Here is a 23,240-nt window from a genome sequence, read left to right on the forward strand (position 1 = left end):
CCAACCTAATCAAAACCTAACCTACCTTAACCAAAACCTAACCCAACCCAACCTAATCAAAACCTTACCTACCTTAACCAAAACCTAACCCAACCAAACCAAAACCTAACGTAAACCTAACCAAACCTAACGTAATGCAAACCCATTTACTAACCCACTTATCAAACAGTGCAGGTGGCCACGCCCGAGGAAGAATGCAGGCAGGTAGTCAGGTAGGGTTCAACTCCTCGTTCTTGTTGGTATCACCTGAAGGTTTGCCATCCCAGGTTATTTCACTTGATAATTAAACATCCTAAAGCTAGTTGGATTAGGTTAGGTTCTGGTTTGGTTTGGTTAGGTCAGGTTAGGTCAGGTCAGGTTAGGTTAGATTTAGTTAGATTAGGTCAAATTAGATTATATTTGGTTATGTTCTTTTATATTATGTTATTATATGTTAGGCCAGGATAGGTTAGGTCAAGTTAAGTTAGGTTAGGTTAGGATGGTTAATCTTAAGGTGAAATAAACTGGGAGTGTCTAATCTTCAGGTGACCCGTCTTGCCTAGGGTTATTTTACAGCCCACAGTGTAGTGTATAAGTCTACCACTCGGCGTGAAGAAATAATACCGTATATTATCGACGCTTAGTTCGTTAGTTTAGGCTCGATTCGTCTAGTTAAAATAAGAGAATAAAAAGTGGTGACTGGTTCAGCAGGACTTTACGTAGTGTTTTCTATATTAATTATCTTGCCTGCAGGCCAGACCTGTTAGTACTAGTCTCGCAATGCTGTAAGCTGCACCCACAGCCAGAAATAAACTGCACCAATAAACATAGCTGAAGTTAATGTTAATTTTTTTTCTCACACTCACCAAGGCACCCAAAAAAACATAGTATTTCCTGGAAATGCGCCCAGAGAACAGTCGGTTGATGGTTTTGAAATTTAGGCAAAAAAAAATTCATCCCTCAAAAAACTGTTTTCCGAACGCATATACCGAAAAAAAAGGTGTTTTAAGGGATGTGAATTTTGGGGGCCAGACACACAACTTGTGGAGTGGTTGAGCAAAGGGTGACAGACGAGGAACCAACACCACAGTCACTCTTCCAACACACGAAGGATGAGTGGGGACGTTTACACAGAAATCGGCAAAAAAATTCTGTATAATACTGTAGCCTCTCTCCCAGACAGACTGCAAGAGGTAATTGCTAAGAATGGTGGGTGGAAAAAGTACTGACTTAGTACCTGGCTTGTTCAACCCCCCTCCCTCCTCACCCACCTACCCACCCGATCCACACATGACGCTCCTTCCACTGGTAACATGATTAGTACTGTGACACTTAACTAAAGTATAACAGAGATTCATTTTTGTCTTGTGTCATTACATTTATCAGTTTCAAACAAATTCATTTTATTAATGAGAAAAAGGTTTATTGTAATAAATATTGCATCCAACCATTATTTATTTTATATTAATTTCTTAACAATAAAACCATAAATGTTTAATATACCAAATAGATAAATTTAACAAAACAGACAAGACTTCAGATAACCAATACGAGTTACAAGACTGGTAGTAATTAATACATGTATACAAACACTGACCAAATAACACGTACTATGAGAAACAGACGGTGCCACATGAACGACGGAGGCACTGTAGAAGGGTAACACCACACCTGGAGGAGACTGTACCATAAACTAATCATATATGTTTGGGTAGTGAAGATGTTCAAACAGATATGAGAGAGTACAGAGTTAAGAGAAACTAAACATAAAAATTACAGGGAAAATTCTTCTTTCTGGTGGTGTAAGAAGTGTATCTAAAATATCGTCTATAATTCATGGTATGTGTACTGAAAACCAAGTGTCATTTATACCTAATTATATATAGCAAAGTGTACTGTGTTACTGTTGAGGCTACGCGACTCCTCACACCAAGCCAAGACACCTTACAACAAGCCACGACCCCTCATTACGAACCACGACTCCCCCTGAACAAGCCACGATCTCTCACTCTAAGCCACATCCCCTCACTTCAAACCACGAACCCTCACAACAAGCCGCGACTCACAATCCACGACCTCTCACAAGCCACGACTCCCCACAACAAGCCACGACCTCTCACGTCAAGCCACCGTGTACACAAATCAGACAGACATACACAGGGATTTAGACTTTTAAATTACGAATCAAGAACTCCTTTTACGGTTTCATTTAGAGTATCACCTTAAGATTAGACACCCCAGCTTATTTAACCTGATTAAATAGCCTAATCTAAGGTAAAGCTTAACCTAACCTAACGTAAGCTATGTAGCAAAGGGAACACCAGGGCTGAGAGAAAGCTTTACTCCTGACATTTATTCACGGAGGACTTTTTCAAATGTTTGGACAGACCACACCACCTAATCAGCCACACCACCCCTATCAACCACACCACCTCATCAACCACACAATCCTATCAACCACACCACCCTATCAACCACACCACCTCATCAACCACAACACCTCATCAACCACACTACCTCATCAACCACACCACTCTATCAACCACACCACCTCATCAACCACAACACCCTATCAACCACACCACCCCATCAACACACCACCTCGTCAACCACACCACCTCATCAACCACACCACCTCATCAACCACACCACCTCATCAACCACACCACCTCATCAACCACACATATTTACACCACTACTGGAAAGAATTGGACATCGGCTCCTGTGTATGCCCTCATCTGACAGCTGCTGACAGTATTTCTTCATGGGCGTGTCACAGGTCATCATCACACTACCCACAGGTCCCAGGTCCTTCAGGTCTGGGTAGAACGAGGCTCTCAACATCGCCTGGTCATTGCCCGAGGTCATGGAGAAGTGAGTAGGTCGTAGGCACAAACACGTGGGTCCTCGAAAGTTCTGTTGTCTGGAATGGTGTATTGGTTAGTGTGTGTGTGTATGTGTGTGTGTGTGTGTGTGTTAATGCTATAACGTAATACACCTATTCAACAATTATGGTCATTAAGCCCATGGCATGATAACTAATTACACTCGTCCATCAATGAATTAAATGGAACTCCTCTCATTATTTAATTATAAGACTCAATATCCAAGAAATACCTGAATAGTTAGTCTCCATATAAGACCTGAGTGATGATGACACGTCGTTAATTACCTCACATCTTCCTAGTACATGCAGGTACCTGGTATTCTTCTCCACCAGTGACAAGGTGAAGGCAGCTCCACCAGTGCATGAGACGCAGAACTGTCTAACCCAGGTCAAGTATAAGGAGGTTTTCTGTATATTCTGAATTCACCAATTGAGTTCCAATCATTATTTGGGAATTATTACGATTTTTATTTTATTGATAGAAGTAGTAGTAATATAGTATTGGCTATGAGATTTTCTATTTTTTAACTTATTTGTGAGAGAGAGAGAGAGAGAGAGAGAGAGAGAGAGAGAGAGAGAGAGAGAGAGTCTAGACTAATCCACTTCAGAGAGTCACATCAATAAAACATATTTTCACACAAATTATGACAGAGATTAAACTTCAAACACCAATACGAATTAACTACTACGTAAAGTTGAATTAAACTTGGGACTAACTTTAACTATTTCTTACCGGCAAGAGACGGGAGCTTTTAGTCCATGTTATTTGCACTGGTAAGAAAAACACGACATTCCAAGTTTTTTTTTTTCCTATACAAAATGCAACAGATGAATGTGTCTGACTTAATATGTCGATTAAAAAATGAACGTTCCTGATTCGTAAAACTTCAATTAAACTTTGAATTAAGTTGACTATTTCTTATCGGCATGAGGCGGGAGCTCTTAGACACGTCGTTGTTTATACTGCTTGGAAAAAAAAAATGACACATTCCACTGCGTGTTTGTGTTGCTCGGGACGACATGGCGCCAGTGCTCTTCACTTGTTTCTCCCTTTGCTTTTATTGCGGTTTTATTAGTCGTTTCTACATCACTTCACATTTATTTCGAGATTTATTAGCAACAGTTCTTCTTTATTTCTTTGCTTTTATTGGTGATTTTCATTCTTTTACGCTTTTGTTTGTTACTTCAGCTCTATACTCGCTGCATCTCTTCAACAATTATCCCTATTTTCTTTCCCCTTGCTTTTATTTCGCTATTAGTAACTGCTTCTACACCACATTACATTTATTGCACTTTTATAAACCAACTCTGTTCTCTATTATTTTATTCTTACTGTTGATTTTTTACTCTTTAACTCACTTTACTCTTTCTTCCTCTTTCTTTCCCCACTTCTGCTTATTATCAAATGTTACCTTTATCTTCCCCCTTTCCTTCTACTATCATTCAATAAACATTTTCTTTTTTTTAATATAAACTGTGTTGGTGTTTGATATATCGAGGTTAAGGGTAAAATACGGTACATCACTAGTACTCGACCTCATGGATACAATATCACTATTACTCGACTTTACGGGTACAATATCACTAGTACTCGATCTTACGGGTGCAATATCACTAGTACTCGACTTTACGGGTGCAATATCACTAGTACTCGACTTTACGGGTGCAATATCACTAGCACTCGATCTTACGGGCAATATCACTTTAGTACCTCGATCTTACGGTGCAATATCACTAGCTCGATCTTACGGGCAATAGTACTCGATCTTACGGGTGCACTAGTACTCTTACGGGTGCTCAGTACTCGATCCATGCAATATCACGGGTGCAATATCACTAGTACTCGATCTTACGGGTGCAATATCACTAGTACTCGATCTTACGGGTGCAATATCACTAGTACTCGATCTTACGGGTACAATATCACTAGTACTCGATCTTACGGGTGCAATATCACTAGTACTCGATCTTACGGGTGCAATATCACTAGTACTCGATCTTACGGGTACAATATCACTAGTACTCGACCTTACGGGTGCAATATCACTAGTACTCGATCTTACGGGTGCAATATCACTAGTACTCGATCTTACGGGTGCAATATCACTAGTACTCGACCTTACGGGTGCAATATCACTAGTACTCGATCTTACGGGTACAATATCACTAGTACTCGATCTTACGGGTGCAATATCACTAGTACTCGATCTTTACGGGTGCAATATCACTGAGTACTCGATCTTACGGGTGCAATATCACTGGTACTCGATCTTACGAACGCAATATCACTAGCACTCGATCTTGCAGATTTTCAATATCACTAGTACTCGATCTTACCCAATTTCAATGTCACCAGTACTCGACCTTCACCGGGTGCAATATCACTAGCACTCGATCTTACGGGGTGCAATATCACTGGCACTCGATCTTGCAGATTCACAATATCCTGGTACTCGATCTTGGGTGCAATATCACTAGTACTCGATCTTACGTTACAATATACTAGTACTCGACCTTACCGGGTGCAATATCACTATTCTCGATCTTGCAGGGTGCAATATCACTGAGTACTCGATCTTACGGGTTTTTAATATCACTAGCACTCGATCTTGCAGATTGCAATATCACTAGCACTCGATCTTACCGATTGCAATATCACTAATTACTCGATCTTGCGAATTTACAATGTCACTAGTACTCGATCTTGCGTTTAATGCTAGTACTCGATCTTACGGGTGCAATATCACACAACACTCGATCTTGCAGGTGCAATATCACTGAGTACTCGATCTTGCAGATTGCCAATATCACTAGCACTCGATCTTGCAGATTCAATATCACTGGTACTCGACTTTACGGGTGCAATATCACTGGTACTCGACTTTGCAGGTGCAATATCACTAGTACTCGATCTTGCAGATTTTTAATATCACGTACTCGATCTTACGGGTGCAATATCACCTAGTACTCGACTTTACGAATTGCAATATCACTAGTGCTCGACTTTGAATTTAATATCACTAGTACTCGACTTTACGGGTGCAATATCACTAGTACTCGACTTTACGGAGTTGCAATATCACTAGTACTCGACTTTACGAATTTTTAATATCACTAGTACTCGACTTTACGGGTGCAATATCACTAGTACTCGATCTTACGGGTGCAATATCACTAGTACTCGACCTTACGGGTGCAATATCACTAGCACTCGATCTTACGGGTGCAATATCACTAGTACTCGATCTTACGGGTGCAATATCACTAGTACTCGGGTTATGAACAACCAACGAATAGCACGTTTTAGGCAGATTCCATTCTTTTGCCATTATTGATATTTGTCAGTATTTTTCAGCATTTTTTTTTGTGGGGGGGGGGGGAGGAGGGGCACTTAATAAACATCTTCAATTTCTACGATTTTTGGTCAGTTATATAAACTTAGACTTAATATAAACTAAGACAATATAAATTGACTTAATATAAACAGTAAAATCATTCGTTGTATTTCATATCTTTGTATATTTTGCAAATTTCTTACGTGTTATTTTAATATCAGGAACAATATATGAAAGAATATTACTAAACTGCATTTTATCTACTGAATTATCTATTATTTACATTTAAAGTCCTGTGAAAACTTGTTGACCTCATTGTGTATACTTAACTAAGTTTCTCTCGGCAATAAAGAAATAAACGCAGGAACCTGATTATAAACTCTATGAAAACAAGTGAGAATCGAGTAAATGAAGTAATCTGATAATTTTAAACTGTGAAAACAAGTGACAATAAAAAAAACGTGGCAACCTAATGATTATAAACTCTATAAAAACAAGTGACGATCAAATAAACGTGGCAACCTGATTCTAAACTCTTTAAAAGCAAGTGAAAATCAAATACAACAGAGACTTTATTTAAACGCTGGGAAAACAAGTGACAATCAAATAAAACGCAGGAACCTAATACTATAAACTCTAGAAAAACCAAATAAACACAAAAACCCTTCCATAAACTCTATAAAAACAAGTGACAAATAAAACGCAGGAACCTAATACTATAAACTCTGGAAAAACCAAATAAACACAAAAACCCTTCCATAAACTCTATAAAAACAAGTGACAAATAAAACGCAGGAACCTAATACTATAAACTCTAGAAAAACCAAATAAACACAAAAACCCTTCCATAAACTCTATAAAAACACGTGACAATCAAATAAGCAACACGCAGCCAAGCACCAGGGTTTAGTTAGATCAACAAGCGGGAATGCTATAAACAGACTGTGCTATTATTACCACCAACATGCTCTGAACACTAATAAACTTATCAGGAGAATTTTTTTAAAAGGTTTGTTAAAAAAAAAAAAATGTCTCCCTTGTAAGATATACTAAGACGAGTGTGTTCAGTGCTTTTAATTCCCTAATGACCCTGGTAATTTGAACAGCTAAATGACCCTCACCCCCCACCCCCCCAAAAAAAAAAAATAAGTATCTGTGTTTAGGTTTCATTAGGTTAAGTAATACGAGAAAAGGTTTAAAAAATACACAATATTTAGGATTTAATTACCAGCGGAAAGTCATTATGTATAAAGCAAACGGTTAGCTAACAGAAATTCTCAACAGTAGGACCTTAAGAGATAAACGGTAATACTCAACAGACATACAGAATATATGAATAAAAGGTTTCCAATGGTAACTTTCAACAGGAGTTTCGTGTATAAACAAACAACAACAGCAACTCACAATAAAAGTCCCGTATATAAACAGACACACAATCAACGTATGAAAAATTCGCCCTGTAATCAAAATATAAACATAATTAAATCACTATGCCTTACATTTAATTACAGATGAGACATATATATATATATATTTAATTGTTTAGACTGTATAGTAAGCCATTAGACGCGTGAAGATGAGTGAAGTACTAAGGATATAAATCATTCTGGTGTGAGTGTGTCTTTATGAATTAAGTGTGAGTTAAGTGTGTCTCTGGGTTAAGTGTGTGTGTCTGAGTAAAATGTGTCTCTGAGGTAAGTGTGTCTTTCTGAATTGGGTGTGAGTTAAGTGTGTCTCTGGGTTAAGTGTGTCTCAGTAAAGTGTGTCTCTAAGTTAAGTGTGTCGTATGAGTTAAGTGTGTCTCTATGAGTTAAGTGTGTCTTTATGAATTAAGTTATGTTATGTGTCTACGAGTTACAGTGTGTCTGTTTGAGTTAAGTGTCTCAGAATTAATTGTCTCACAAGTATGTCTCAGAATTAAGTGAGGCCTTGAATTAGGAATAGTTTCCAATTTAAGTATGCATCAACAACTAAACAAATCACACACTGAAAAACTAAACAAATCACACACCGAAAAACTAAACAAATCACACACTGAAAAAAAAAAACTTGTCAAAAACTAGACTAGTCATATAATTTATCTTCTAAACTATGAATATCTAATGTATGTTACTAACCTAACCTAACCTAACCTAGAATACATGCATAGTTGACCTTTAAGTTAGTGAAGCGCAGTCATACATACGGACCTTCAATAACTACGAATATAAACACAGACTGTATTTAATTTTCGTCAATGGTCAATATGAAAAGAGACACACACACCTCGGGAGCGGTGGGTGTTGTAGGTGCCTGGTAGCCCTGACATTTGAACACACCAAAAACAACAATGGTGTTATGCTTATTCGTTGTACTGTATATACCACGAGTGTTTTTTTTAGGTGCTAGTTAAAACGACATAAATAAATGAAATGCATGCGGGTATGTGTGTGTGTGGGGGGGGGAGGGAGGGTGGCACCACTAGTAACTAGGGTGGGCGGCCTTGGGAAGCTAGTGGGGGTCGCAGTGTACCATGACCCCCCCTCCTCCTCTCTCTCCCATTCCTCCTTCTCCTACTACTTTTTCTCCTGTTTCTCCTCCTCCTCCTCCTCCTCTTCCTTCCAGTCTCTCACCTGCCACGTCACCAGACACTTCTATCCCCCCCCTTCTCCCTCACTCCCTCCCTCATTTGATACCCCCCACTGCAACCTCTTACCCATCCCCCCCCCGTTACCAGTCACTCCCCTCCTCTCTGACTCCCTCCCTCATTCGATACCCCCATCACCTACCCCAGGACAACACCCCGAATCCCCCCCCCACCTCCCCACTTCTCCACACGTTGACAACAGTATAACTACACCAACTGTACACCAGCTTAAGTGACTGACATAAACGGCGTGGTAAAATACGGTACAGTGTGGTACAATACCCAGTCAGAACGAACCTATGATAGTTTCCCCAACCAGTTAGCAGAATACAGTCGAAAAATACATTCAATCACGAAGTTTCATAGAGTACATTTGTTGAACACACACAGAGTTAAACTAAACAAAATACAATATACAACAACGACTGTCAAGGTTATATAAAATAAAATACATTTACTCCAATAAAATACAACATTGAGTAACTAAGACGTAGTATATAAGTGCAACAAACACCCAGTAAGAACGAGATAATAAACAAGATACTTTAGTCCCACTTTTATTATCACCTCTCTCAATATCACTCACAACTTGGTCTGAAATGTTACGAGTTTAGGAGGACAATATGGCAGGTGATGATGGGTGGCGGACGTATGATTCATGGTATCTGTTTCACTCATCCAAAAATCTAATCTTACTTATTGTATTGTATGTAATTATTATCATTATGGTGATGGTGGTGGGAGGGAGTGTGATGAAAATACTGTATTATACTCTATTATAAAGCTATTGTTATTAAGTCTAGTGAACGTCATCTGTAAATATATCAATAAATTCCAAACTGATGCTCTGTTTTTATAATTACTATCGGCTCTATTGAGAAGTAATTAGCCAGGGTTTCACATCACTAGTTAAAAGGTTAATTTAAGGTATAAGAAGACCTGAGGCACCATCTTTTGAGTCGTAGCTCCAATGAACCAATTTGATTATGTTCTTCCATCACTAGTTATTAGGGAGGTAATCTAGCTTAACTACCTTTCAAAATTTGGCCCCTGATCCACCCTGGTTTTTGTGTGCTAGTTATTATTTGTAAACAAGTGGACGAGACGAACTTTGATCTTATCTGGTGTCTGCCGTAAGAAAATATCAACATACTTGCCTGTTTAATTTTCACCACTGTAGGAATCATATTTAGTTATTATTATTATTATTATTATTATTATTATTATTATTATTATTATTATTATTATTAGGTGCGTTTTAGGGATAATTTCAATAGTTTTGTTGGTATAGAAGTAATCTTGTGGGTTATATATAAACTGTAAGTGAATAACATCAGTACTAACCCAACCTAACCAAACTATATATCTACGTAAACCAGATGATAAACAATGCCAAAATAGCACGACGACCCCCAAAAAAAAAACGCGCGCATCATGGCTTAGGTTAGGTTAGGTTAAGTCGTGAAGATGGCTAACCGCAACTTGGATGAAACACCCCCTCTCTCCATCCATACCCGTCCCTCACTATCACCCCCTACCCCGTCCCCCTATCCCCCTCCCCCACTCTCACCCCCTACCCCCTCCCCTACCCTCTACCTGTGATTACGTTGATGATGATGATGTTAATTACTGTTCTTATATTAGCAGTGGTTCATAACTTACATTTATATCTATAAAGTAAAATATATTAAATCTTGATTGACTCCCCTGAAGGGTATTGGCTGAGAGGGTTGTGGTTAGGTTAGGTTAGGTTAGGTTAGGTTAGGTTAGATTAGGTTAGGTTAGGTTAGCCTTTCATAAAATTAAGGGGCTTTGGAGTTTTTAATTGTTAGGTTAGGTCATGATCATCTAACAGGTCTGCCTAACAGGACACCTACTGTAAGTATTCTCTCTCTCTCTCTCTCTCTCTCTCTCTGCTGCTAACCTCACCTCATCACACACACGGTATGTAAGCCAAGGTCACCACTTCCACAGCCTTATTCTTCTTGGTGACAGCGTTAGGTTAGAGCTAGGTTGGGTTAGGTTACGTTAGTATCAGGGAGATTAATCTCCAGGAATAATAAACTTAATCGGAGATATTTAAGCTGACCCACTCCATAAGCTAACAAAGACAGATTATCACTGAAACTAAACAAAATAATAAAAAATAAATTCACTTGTTTCAAATTATGAGAAAAATGTGATTTCTCTTTGATCGTTGTTCAGACAATAGATGATATAGTGTGATAATATATTAGTGGTTATTGTGGTTCGTTTCTTAAGCTTCCTATTGAGTGAAATTAACTGGGAATAACGTCATGTATGGATGCTGATAGCCTTACCCATCCTTAGTTAATTGTATTTAATTTATATTTAATTAGGGTGAACGTCCATAGAGATTTGTAATGCACAGGTAATGAATTAAAAAGGTAATTATGCAAAATATTAATTCGATAATAAGCCGAATTTAATCTTTAACCAATTACAATTAAAATTAGTATAAATAGGGTAAGTATTACTTATTATTAAAATGCGTCAAATAAATCAATAGATAAATAAATAAATAAATAAATAAATAAAAAATAAAAAATAAATGAATTAAATCAATTAAACAAATAAATAAATAAATAAATCTCATTAAGTTATATAACAAGATCATTTAACATTTAATAGGGACAGATTATTAAACCAATTAAGTAAAAAACAAACAAATATATAAATAGGTCATATTATAATGGGCAATTAATCCCCCCCCCCCAAAAAAAACCCCCACGAGAAATAGATCAATTGTGGCCAAGTTACACTGCAATAGGATTTAACATTTAAACCAATTACGGATAACCTTTAGTTTAAATATATCCGGTACGGTGTTTATCCGAGTTTAAGTAATTTATCGGTTACTGAGTTTATGGCGTATGATCCAATTTATTTCAGTAATATATTTCTCCTAATTTGGGTGTTTGTGAAGTGATGCAGTCGAGAGAGAGAGAGAGAGAGAGAGAGACAGGATACATATACAAGCAATGAAGTGCAGATGTAAATATCCTGTAATCTAGTGACGCAAATTATCACCATTGAACCAGTGTGGTGAAAAGTGTCTCTCCCGTGTCCACCTGAGGGCCATTTACTGGATGACAAGGAAATGGCTGATAATGGCTTCACTTTATAATTTGTTTGCTTTACGTTTTGTTTTTGTTTCTGTTTTTGCTGTGAAGTATAATGTTTACAGAAAGTCTTTTGGTACCACGTATAATATGCATGGTGTGCGTATCAATAAAGCCATTTACTATAATGTTTTTTTTATACCAGCAGTAGAAAACACCCACTGAAACTCCCCTGAAAACCCCAGCAGTAGAACACCCCAGTGAACCCCCTGAACCCCCCACCCCTGAAACCAACTGAACACCCCAGCAGTAGAAAACACCTCCTGAAAGCCACTTGAACCCCCCCTGATACCCTCGTGAAACCCCCCCCCTGAAAACCCCAGCAACAGAAACACGTCCGAAGACAAAAACTTCTGTACAATTATAAAATCAGCCAAACAGGTTCCCTTATCTGATAGTTCAACACCCTGTTATTTCCATCTTCTACACCCACACAATTGTCCAGTTTTAATCTACAAGCATTTCCAATTATTAATGACTCAATTTGCATAATGTTTTTCATCTATCATAACTGAAATCAGCTTCAGTATTTAGTTTTATTTTGTATCGTATTTTTTTTTAATCGTAATGTAATTTGGGTGATATTTCAGGTTTGTAATTATTTCGAATTTTAATCTTTTTTTTTTCTAGTGGATAATTTTTCATCTATCATAAATAAAATCTGCCTTAGCTTTAATTTTCAATTCGATGAAGATTTTTTTAGCCGTAATCGACATAGTTTTTCATCTATCAGTAATAGAATCCGGTAAATTAACAATTTCCAATTATTCGGTAATAAGATTTCAAATAATTATCGACGCAATTTGAAGACAAAATTTCACCCTTTACAAAGTTTTTGCTCCAGGATAATCTTAAAATTTATTCGACTACTTTTTATTCAGCCATAATTGATTGACATAACTTGGGTTTCATTTTTCATCTCAAATTACTACATCTAGGAGGAGTGAGGACGACTCTAACTCGCTCCGGCTAAAACACGATAGGGATCAAAATGGCGCTAAGATTACCCTCTGACTCTACTGTTACCACACGTCTTCCCTCGCTCCTAAACAGTATGATAACACGCCACTAATACACACACACTCTCTATCATTATTATTATCTAGCTCTACATTTAGTCTCACCTTTTTCTCCCTTCAGTTTCCTGGGTTTTTTTTTCACTCATTTAAAGAAAATTTTAACTTATTTCAAACTATTTTGGGCCATAAATCATATTTGTTAATGGAAGTAAACTCGTATATATATGACTTGTCAGGGTTATGTTAGGTTATTTATTCACAGTTAGGTATAGTGAGGAGGAGGGGGGGGGGCGAGCATCCCTTAGGAGAGATTGCGTATATAGGCAGTAGTCCCTCAGCTTCAGAAACAATGGATGAATAACTGTGAAACAAACATTTTCTGGAGCATTTGAGGAAATCTTTAAAAGATGTTGTTGTCGAAAGAAGAAACTCACATAACGAATGGGGCTTAAAGATAACTTTTCAAACACATAAACACATTAAAACAAGTTGAGTCTCGGACCAGCTGGTGATGACAGCCACCCTGCATTTTGGCAGCTAAAGGCTTGAAAGAGTCGTAAACAAAAACACCTACGTTAAATTGCTTTCATTTATAATTTCTCGTCATAAAACACTCACTTTTTTCATAATATTTCAACTCAAAGTATTAAAGTATTCCAACATTAAATAGACTAGCGAACAATATTTTTTGCCCAATCATACTTAAGCCCTCCTAGCACTGAAGACAACGAAATATAATACAGTATTGAGGTTTTCATAATGTACAAACTCAATATATATTAACTTTTACGTGCGAAATAGAAGATAATCCGGAGGTGGTGTACCAAGACACGTTAATACCTAAGAAAGACTATCATCTCAGTAGCCTACTTGTGTTTATCGCCGAGCAGTGTACCTAAGTGTAGGTTTGGACTTGACTGCACTCGAGGGGAATGCCAACCCATGTCGAGGGGTGGGGTGGGGTACTAGGGTAGGGTGGGGTGGGGGTAGGATGGGGTAAGGTGGGTTTTTTCGAAGTTCTGACCTTCATCTCCGACCTTTTGACCTTAAAATTACACTACAAAGTTCTTGGGGTTGTCATGTCGAGAAATCATCACCTTGACGATATTTATTTAAATAAGTCGATTCAGAGTGAAAAATGGTGTACAGTGTTGGTAATGAAAGTTTGACGAATGCATAATGACCCTTCCTACCCTGTTAATGTTGACCTTTTGGTGGGCAGGGCTTTGAAGCTTTGGGAAAACGTGGAATAAAAACGTAACAAAGAACCTAACCTAACCTAACCTAACCTAACCTAACCTAACCAGTTACTTTGATCATTGTACTCAGCTGACGTTTGCGGAGTAATAGCCTAATATATCTTAAGTAGCGAAATACATTAACAGATTCCTAATAAATGTTAATAAAGGTGAATAGTCTGGTACTTAGTTTGGTTGCTGAGATACGTCTGCCGATGAACGTCACTGCCTGGAGCCGCGGTGTCCTCCCAACAACCACAACCCGGGAGCCATTCTTTACACATAACACCTTCAGACACGTGCACATCCCCCCCCGAGTTGTCAACACTAGTCGTTCAATCCTCGGCCACGACTCCTGAGCAGCAAAGACAGGGCACAGGGCGGAGAACTGAGGCACCACACCGGTCAGCACAAACACCAGAATAAAACCACCACCACTCTGCCCTCTCTTGTTTCTTTCCCGAGGTGTAAACTTTAGATTAGCTTAAGAGACATATACTCGAAGCCCTATGAACCTTCCCCCAAACTATCAAACCCTACTAAAAAAGCTAGTCAACTGAGTCGTTTGTGAGGGAGGCGTCATAGAAGAAAGGTGTCTTAGAATTGCCTAAACTATTATTTGCAGATAAAAAATACGAGATTCGGTTGGCGGTAACAAATGTAATAGTTGGTAACATTTCTAGTTGTTTTCTGATTTTCAACTCCTCATGTCTCGGTGATGGGTAAAATGCGCCGAAAATGTCGTGGATGAAAATCGTCTTGTTTGTCTGAGCTTATTATTAAAACACCAAAAACCAAAATCGAAATTATGTCCTCTACTATAAATTGACCCTCATTAACGAAATTCAATGTAAATAAATCAATTTACCATTTTATGACCTAACAATCGCTAAACTATTCTACCTTTTGTCCGCCATTTGAAACCTTCACAGATTTCTGAGGGTCCGGCTGTAGTAGACTGTTTCCCTGTCGTTAATATATGTGGACGACAGTTATGGACCAACGAAACACCGACCTCTCTTATCCTGGTCAATTTATAGTAAAGAACATAATTCGATATTGTATTTTTTTCTAATGATAAGTTCAGACAAAAACACCAGCACGTCAAACCACCAACTGTACTACTGAAGATATCCAATGATAGTGCAACCAAGTCTCACCCTAGGCCATTGACGATGAAACTGACGATTCATCCTATCCGCCTAAGTACAGGGCCGAGTAGGAGGTAGCGGTGCGGCGATCCTCAACCACCCACAGTCGACATAATTACGAGTACCCAACCCAGTGTTAAGGTTTAGTTAGAGAACATGCCAATAATCTGCAGTTTATCGTGTAAGAGTTCCCTTTACCCCCGCCGTTGAACTAGTAAAATAAAGTTATAATACACATTGGTACTCTACATACTGTACTACACTTGTACTCAGTGTGTGTTAATAATTATATTTACACCCTATAAAAACTATAAATTCTCACTTTATCTTCCTGGTGAATATGTTCATTAAAAAACTCGAATAAGACTGTATCTACTATTACTACTACTACTACAAATAATAATAATAAATTGTACTATTAATACTAATTCAATTGTAAACATGTTGGCATTAAGTTCTTGGAAGATAAGCCAGCCAGCGGCGTCTCAACACAACCAATCATAACCATAGGTGAACCTTTTGAGATATAATCATTGGCTGGGAGCACTGCACTATTGTACATTCATGAGGAGCTCATGTTTGAACACTACTACAGCGATCCCGAGCCAATGATAACATCTCTTGCAAGTCATCCGGGTATATGATAGGTTGTACTTACACACCTTTGGCTAATCCACGAGTGTTTATCATCTTACCTGAAGAATGTCCACTCAGCACCGACGATGATGAGGGACTGAGCGTTCATGCCCAGTGTACGGAAGTTTGGTACCAAGAGCAGGCCGTCCTCATCACCCAGCTGTCCACAGAAGAAGGTAAATTTATTAACGACTCGAAAAACATGGAAAACATTTTGAGGCCAAAAAAAAACATTGAAAAATTTTATGAGGTCAAAAAACATGGGAAACTGTTATCAACAAATTAAAAAAATAAACAATAAAAACCGAGAAATTTACTATCAAGGCAGAGAAACAACATTTATTAATACTAACTAATATATTCTGAATAAAAAATATATTAAAAAGATGCAGAGTTAGAGGTACAGGGTGTGAGAGAGAGAGAGAGAGAGAGAGCCTACCTCCACGTAAAACTCGTGGCCTCTGAACCAGGTTTGATCATACAGGAGGACAGCTGGCAGGGTCCTGTGGCGAGCGTTCCCAGCGTATCTCACCGACCCCTGTAACATAACACATGGGCTCTTTAGTGACTGTAACACCCCTCACTCACACCTACAGTTAATGTTCACAGTTAAGATGTATAATTAATATTCCAGGTTATGATGTAGGTGTTCCGAGTTATGATGTAGGTGTTCCGAGTTATGATGTAGGTGTTCCGAGTTATGATGTAGGTGTTCCGAGTTATGATGAAGGTGTTCCGAGTTATGATGTAGGTGTTCCGAGTTATGATGTAGGTGTTCCGAGTTATGATGAAGGTGTTCCGAGTTATAATGTAGGTGTTCCGAGTTAAGATGTACAGTTAATGTCCCCCAGTTATAACAGGTATTGAAGGCGATGACTTAAATCACTATATTCAAGAGGTTAGGTTAGGTTAGGTCAGCTAAGAATTACGTCACAAATATAATTAAAGTTATTTCAGGGATTAATCTTTCCGCCTCTGTAGGTGTTGTCGGTTCTGTTGAGATAATACTGAGGAAAATATTGAGAGGTGATAACGTACCACAGGATGATGCATGTTGATAGCGAGGTCATCACCAAACACCACCGTCACGTTCTTACCCTGGAAGTGTTGCTCGCTGTAGTACACCCAACTGTGGTATGGTAGTACATGATAGTACATTAGTTAGTACATCATGGTTGAGAGTACATGTTAGTGCGTTAGTTAGTGCATCTACAAGATTAAGTACATGTTAGTGCGTTAGGTAGTACATCTAGGTCGAGTAATGTTAGTGCATCTAGGTTGAGTACATGTTAGTGCGTTAGGTAGTACATCTAGGTCGAGTACATGTTAGTGCATCTAGGTTGAGTACATGTTAGTGCGTTAGTTAGACCAAGGTTTAGTAAATCAGGTTCACCAAAGTTTAATACATGATAGTCCATTAGTTAATACATCCAACTACAATACATATTAGCACATTAGTACACTCTGTTGTAAACTACCTATTAGTACAATAGTTAGTACATAGTAGTAAGATAATGATAACTCACATGCCACTCTGATGTAGACTAGCCCAGGAATCTACAAGCTGAGACTCATGCCAGTATATTGTAGTGTAGTTACCCCTCTGGTACTCCTCATCGTAGAGCCTCACCACCTTATCCTCCACAGGGTCGTAGAGGTTGGTGATGGAGAGAGACTCCCCCACCAGGAGGCTCAACGTCACCACCAGGAGAGGTCTATGAAGGGGATGTGTTGACGTTCGATCAGCTGACCTGGAGTAAACAAACAAGATGGATGCTTATGGTTGTATACGTCACTTTAGCTAATGTTAGAAGGCCATATGAATCTCTCTCTCTCTCTCTCTCTTACCTATTAAATCTTTATCAATCTCTCCGTCCCACTTTCTTCTTCTCTCTACCTCTTTTTCCACACAGTTTTTCCATCTATTTAACTCTCCCTCTCTCAAGCCCGCGGTCTCTTAGCCACCTGCAGTTATGTCATAAGGAACATATAGAAAACTTTCGCGGTCTGCGTTGAGTGAGTAGCAGGTATTTGGCGGAGTTTACGCTCACCAACCAGTGGAACGACCAGCAGGGGAAAGAGTGAGAGACAAGAAAGAGAGATAGAGTGACCATAGGACTCTTTTTTTTTTCCTTTCCTGTCTTATTTTCCTTTCTTTTTCTCTCTCTTTTATTTTCTCTCGTTCCATCTGTATTATCGCTGTGAGAGGGAGAGGAAATATGATCTCTCTCTCTCTCTCTCTCTCTCTCTCTCTATTTTTTTCTCCCTATCTCCAAAATGACCTCTAATTATTTTCCTTATCTTTCTCTCTTTTCACCATTTTCTCTCCTCTCTCTCTCTTCATCATTATCCCTCCTTATCTCCCTACCCGACCTCCGTGTTCTTCTCTCCTCTTACTCTTATTATAATATATACACAAGTACAAGCATAGGCAGTGTCTAAATTATCCCCCATCTATGTTCAAATACTTTCCAGAATTACCAGCTGTATAATCTAATCTAACTCGAAGCTCCACTACACACTATAATTAATGTAGTTATAGCTAATTGTATAATGTTCCCAAACAACAAGACTGCTAATTCGAGTCGGGTGGTTGACCTTTTTCCGAAGATGTGACCTTGAACTCTTGACCCTCTTGATGTGTGTGTATGTGTGTGTGTGTGTGTGTGTGTGTGTGTGTGTGTGTGTGTAGAGTCATCGTCCTCCACATCACTACCACTAAAGGGATTCTCTCAACATTTTCATTTATTTCACCAAGTGTGACGGTACAAGCAACGCCTCTCTCTCTCTCTAGCTGTCTGTTGCTTCACACACACACACACACACACACACACACACACACACACACACACACACACACACACACGCGCACACACACACACACACACACACACACACACACACACACACACACACACACACACACACACTACAGTAGCCAACGCAATTTCATGATTCTTAGAAATTCGTGAGCTAAGCCCCTCTGGGAGTCTTAAGTAACTTATCTAGTTTTTGTAGTTTCTCAGTGTAGTTATAACGTAATAATTGGCTGTTGTCTTTATGCTGTAGTTCAAATGGGTTCAATTAGGGGTGGGGTAGGGTAGGGTAAGGAAAAGACCTATAACTTGGAAACGACTGAGAAACAAGAACAAAGTTTTCTCATCACTACTGAGAAACACAAGATGATTCAGAGGCGTTCCCACTACTACCACCTTATTTACAATCCACTGAGAATCACAAGACAAAGGCGTTCTCACCATCATCAGTACCAGATAAGGAAGAGACACATACACCCCCCCCTCCTCCCCACACCACTGCGAACCCACTGAGAAATAAACTGTTATAAACCTTTGAAGGACTTGGGTGTAGTCTGTGTACTAAGAGGTAGTGTGTGTGTGTGTGTGTGTGTGTGTGTGTGTGTGTGTGTAAAAGATTATAATTGTCTGTATGATGTAGGTTGGTTTGGAAATAGATGACTTGGAGGAGGTATTGAACGAGAGAGAGAGAGAGAGAGAGAGAGAGAGAGAGAGAGAGAGAGAGAGAGAGAGAGAGAGAGAGAGAGAAGGAGGGGAAGGAGGGGAGGGGGAAGGAGGGAGGAGGGAAGGAGGAGGGGGAAGGAGGAATGAAGAGAGGAGAGAGAGAGAGAGGAAGGGACGAGAGAGAGAGAGAGGGAAGAAGGGACGGAGAGAGAGAGAGAGAAAGAGTCTGGTGTACACTTTGTCTGTGCAGTGAGCGTCACCCACGCCCCCTCCTAACGCCCTCTCTGTTTTACCCCCTCACAATTTCTGCTCTACACACACTACTTTTTGTCATGATGAATTTTTCCCCACCAGCGTGATACCTGTCTCCGCCAAGATCATCATCCTTAACTCATCCCCTGCCACTGTGACGTCGCTGCAAGCATACGCACACCAACACTGTGACGCGTCACCGCAGACATACACTGCCTCCAACACAATGACGTCACTATAGACAGACAGACAGACACACACACCACCACCAACAGTGAGACATCACCAGCACACACACACATTCACCACCAACAGTGACATCACCAGTCACACACACTCACACCACCACCAACAGTGACATCACCAGTCACACACACACCACCACCATCAGGGTGACGTCACCACAGCAACACACACACCACCAACAGTGACATCACCAGTCACACACACACACACCACCAACAGAGTGACGTCACCACAGCCACACACCACAACAATCAACAGGTGAAATGGCCAGGAACAGGGGAACAACAGCCGGCGTTTCGCTCACAATGACTCATCCACCAACCAGATTCTCAACGATTCCTACGTAATAATTTTCCCATAACTGAACGCCAAAGAGAGAGAGAGAGAGAGAGAGAGAGAGAGAGAGAGAGAGAGAGAGAGAGAGAGAGAGAGAGAGAGAGAGCAGAACTTGTCACGGTATAGTCTCAAGGGTGATTTCGACGCCATTTTTATCAGCTATCTCTATATATCTGAACTTAAATGAACCAGAGGTGGACTGTACTTACATCTGCAGTTAATTAAGCTGTGAAATTTAGCGTTGCGCGTATTACGTTAGGTTAGGTTAGGTTAGGTTAGGTTAGGTTAGGTTAGGTTAGGTTTGGTTTGGTTTGGTTTGGTTAGGTTAGGTTAGGTTTGGTTAAGTTTGGTTTGTATAAGTTTGGTTTGGTTAGGCTTGGTTAGGCTTGGTTAGACTTGGTTAGGCTAGGTTAGGTTAAGTTTGGTTTGGTTAGGCTTGGTTAGGCTTGGTTAGGTTAGGTTAAAATCAATGATTGACGCGCTCGCTGGTCCTTCTGATTACAGGGGCTAAGTCTATGCTATTTGGAAGCACTACAAGCAACCTGTGTCCGGATGCTAGATTTTACAAGTTTAATTACATTTTTTACACTTTGTTTACTCTAGAAATATGAACAGTTTTATGATATTTTCAAGTTTATTATTTTTACTGTCATTATGATCATTGTCCATATTATTATTATTATTATTATTATTATTATTATTATTATTATTATTATTATTGGTTTATTATATTTTTTTATAATTATTTAGACACTGAGAGAGAGAGAGAGAGAGAGAGAGAGAGAGAGAGAGAGAGAGAGAGAGAGAGAGAGAGAGAGAGAGAGAGAGAGAGAGAGAGGTCGTTAAATAACTACACCAACTCACTCTAATCGCACGTAAGGGGGAAGTAAAGGGGTAAAGGGAGATGGGAGTAAGGGAGAAGGGGTGAGGGGTAAGGAGGAAGGGGGTAAGAGAGTGAAGGAGTAAGGGAATTAGGGGGAAAGGAATTAAGGGGGAAGGGGGATTAGGGGAAATGGTTCACTGACATCTGAGGTACACCACAGTGAAATGGTTGACGGGGCACATTGTGTGAGTTATCTCTCTCTCTCTCTCTCTTCCTCAAAGCTTCCACATGTCTCTGTCTCTTTGTACCTTTACCTTTCATTCTCGTTCTATCTGTCCTTACACACGCACACACACACACACACACACACGTACATCAGTCTGATACTTGATGTGTGTGTGTGTGTGTGTGTGTGTGTGTGTGTGTGTGTGTGTGTGTGTGTGTGTGTGTGAATACTAAAGAGGCTGTGAATGCTTGCATGTTTGTGGTTATATTATCGTCAAGTTGAGTAGTGTTTGTGTGTGTGTGTGTGTACATCCTTTCTCACTGACTCACACACACACACAAACCACACCACCAAGACTAGACAAAATGGCACCAAGACCACACCAAGACTGTGTACATAAGAGCGAGAAGATGCGTTCCCTCATCTCCGGCTGGGGGGGGCGAGGAGGGGAGGAGGGGAGGGGACGAGGAGGGGAGACGAGGAGGGGGGGAGGGGGGGAGGGGGAGGGGACGAGGAGGGGGGGGGACGAGGAGGGGGAGGGATAGGGGAGAAGGAAGAAGATGGACTCAGCGTACGAATCTCCTGAGGGATGCAAACCCTGGTGTCGTAAATCCTCAACCAAACGCCATCTGCTGCTTGTTGGATCACTGAACGGGGAGGGGGAGGATCCATTTACCGAGGTCTAAGTATTTACTAACATCTGGTGGTAATTACTGTATCTACCTGTAGTTCATACCTGAATCTGTGTATTAGGATATGATACAGGCATGTGGGGATTACTCGGGATATAAAGAACACACTCTGGATATAGGAACACACTCGGGATATAAAGAACACACTCTGGATATATGAACACACTCTGGATTTTCGAACACACTCTGGATGCAAGAACATATGTTTTAGTAGTTGACTGTAATGCACAGTCCCCTTCACTTCTGCGTTTACAGGGGCTCGTCATATAAACATTCCACAAATCATTATCGTTGAGATATTTTTTCAATAGTGTTTTACTTTGATTCTATAATAAGTTTAATATTGCGAGTTTCCTTCTGTCAAATGTAAACAAACACAGGGCTGCCACACTGCACAAAATCTAATGAGCTCCTATAAACGCACTAGTGAAGGGGACTGTACATAAACGCTTCAATAGGTGGACAGTAACTTACATATAAAGATCAATACCTTCCTAATATCACCACTGTTATTGTGGTGACAAATTAAATCATTCTTATTGACGTGTTTGTTAGGTGAATATTGACACTCGGGGCTTAGTTAACTCACATTGTTGATGGTGATGAGTGCTGTTTTGGGTGGTGTTGATGTGCTGCTCAGGGCTGTGTTGGGGTGCTGTCGAGTGCTGTTAAGTGCTGTTGAGTGTTAACAGGATGCTTCTGTGTGCTGTTGAAAGTGCTGTTCAGGATGCTGTTAAGTGTTGTTCAGGATGCTGCTGAGAGTGCTGTTCAGGGCGGTGTTGGGGTCTTGTTAAGTGCTAATCAGGATACTTTTGAGTGCTGTTCAAGGTGCTATCAACATCTCACCACCACCACCAGCACCACCACACGTTCGTCAACACACACCAACACTTGCCAATGCTATCAGAGTGAAAGGCTGTATATAACGCTACTAGTGGTAACGGTGACCTACAGGTGTCTTATCTCTCCCTATCTGACGTGACGGAAGGTGTTATCAGTGACACAAACGCTACACCTACAAGTTCTCCTTACCTGTCGAAAATTGGTATAGACTTTCTAGTTAATTAATAAAACAAGAATATTACCCTTTATTTCCTATTAATTTTCCTTTGGCGCTGTTATTATGTTAAAATGCCCTGTTGTTTGACCTTTTCTCTCTTCCCATCGTTATT

General features: G+C 39.7%; 1 protein-coding gene across 1 annotated transcript; it reads right to left on the reverse strand.

The window, feature by feature from the left end:
* Positions 1–2,598: 2,598 nt before the first annotated feature.
* On the reverse strand, positions 2,599–23,023 carry LOC121874226. The gene is made up of 6 exons (XM_042378280.1): positions 22,658–23,023; positions 17,541–17,765; positions 17,053–17,143; positions 16,454–16,552; positions 16,074–16,174; positions 2,599–2,902 (listed from the first exon to the last, which is right to left on the reverse strand). Coding segments are annotated over exons 1-6 (768 nt in total). The 5' UTR covers positions 22,660–23,023; the 3' UTR covers positions 2,599–2,652.
* Positions 23,024–23,240: the final 217 nt, after the last annotated feature.

This window comes from Homarus americanus, unplaced genomic scaffold (assembly GCF_018991925.1).
Source record: "Homarus americanus isolate GMGI-L3 unplaced genomic scaffold, GMGI_Hamer_2.0 scaffold55640, whole genome shotgun sequence".
NCBI lineage: Eukaryota > Metazoa > Arthropoda > Malacostraca > Decapoda > Nephropidae > Homarus > Homarus americanus.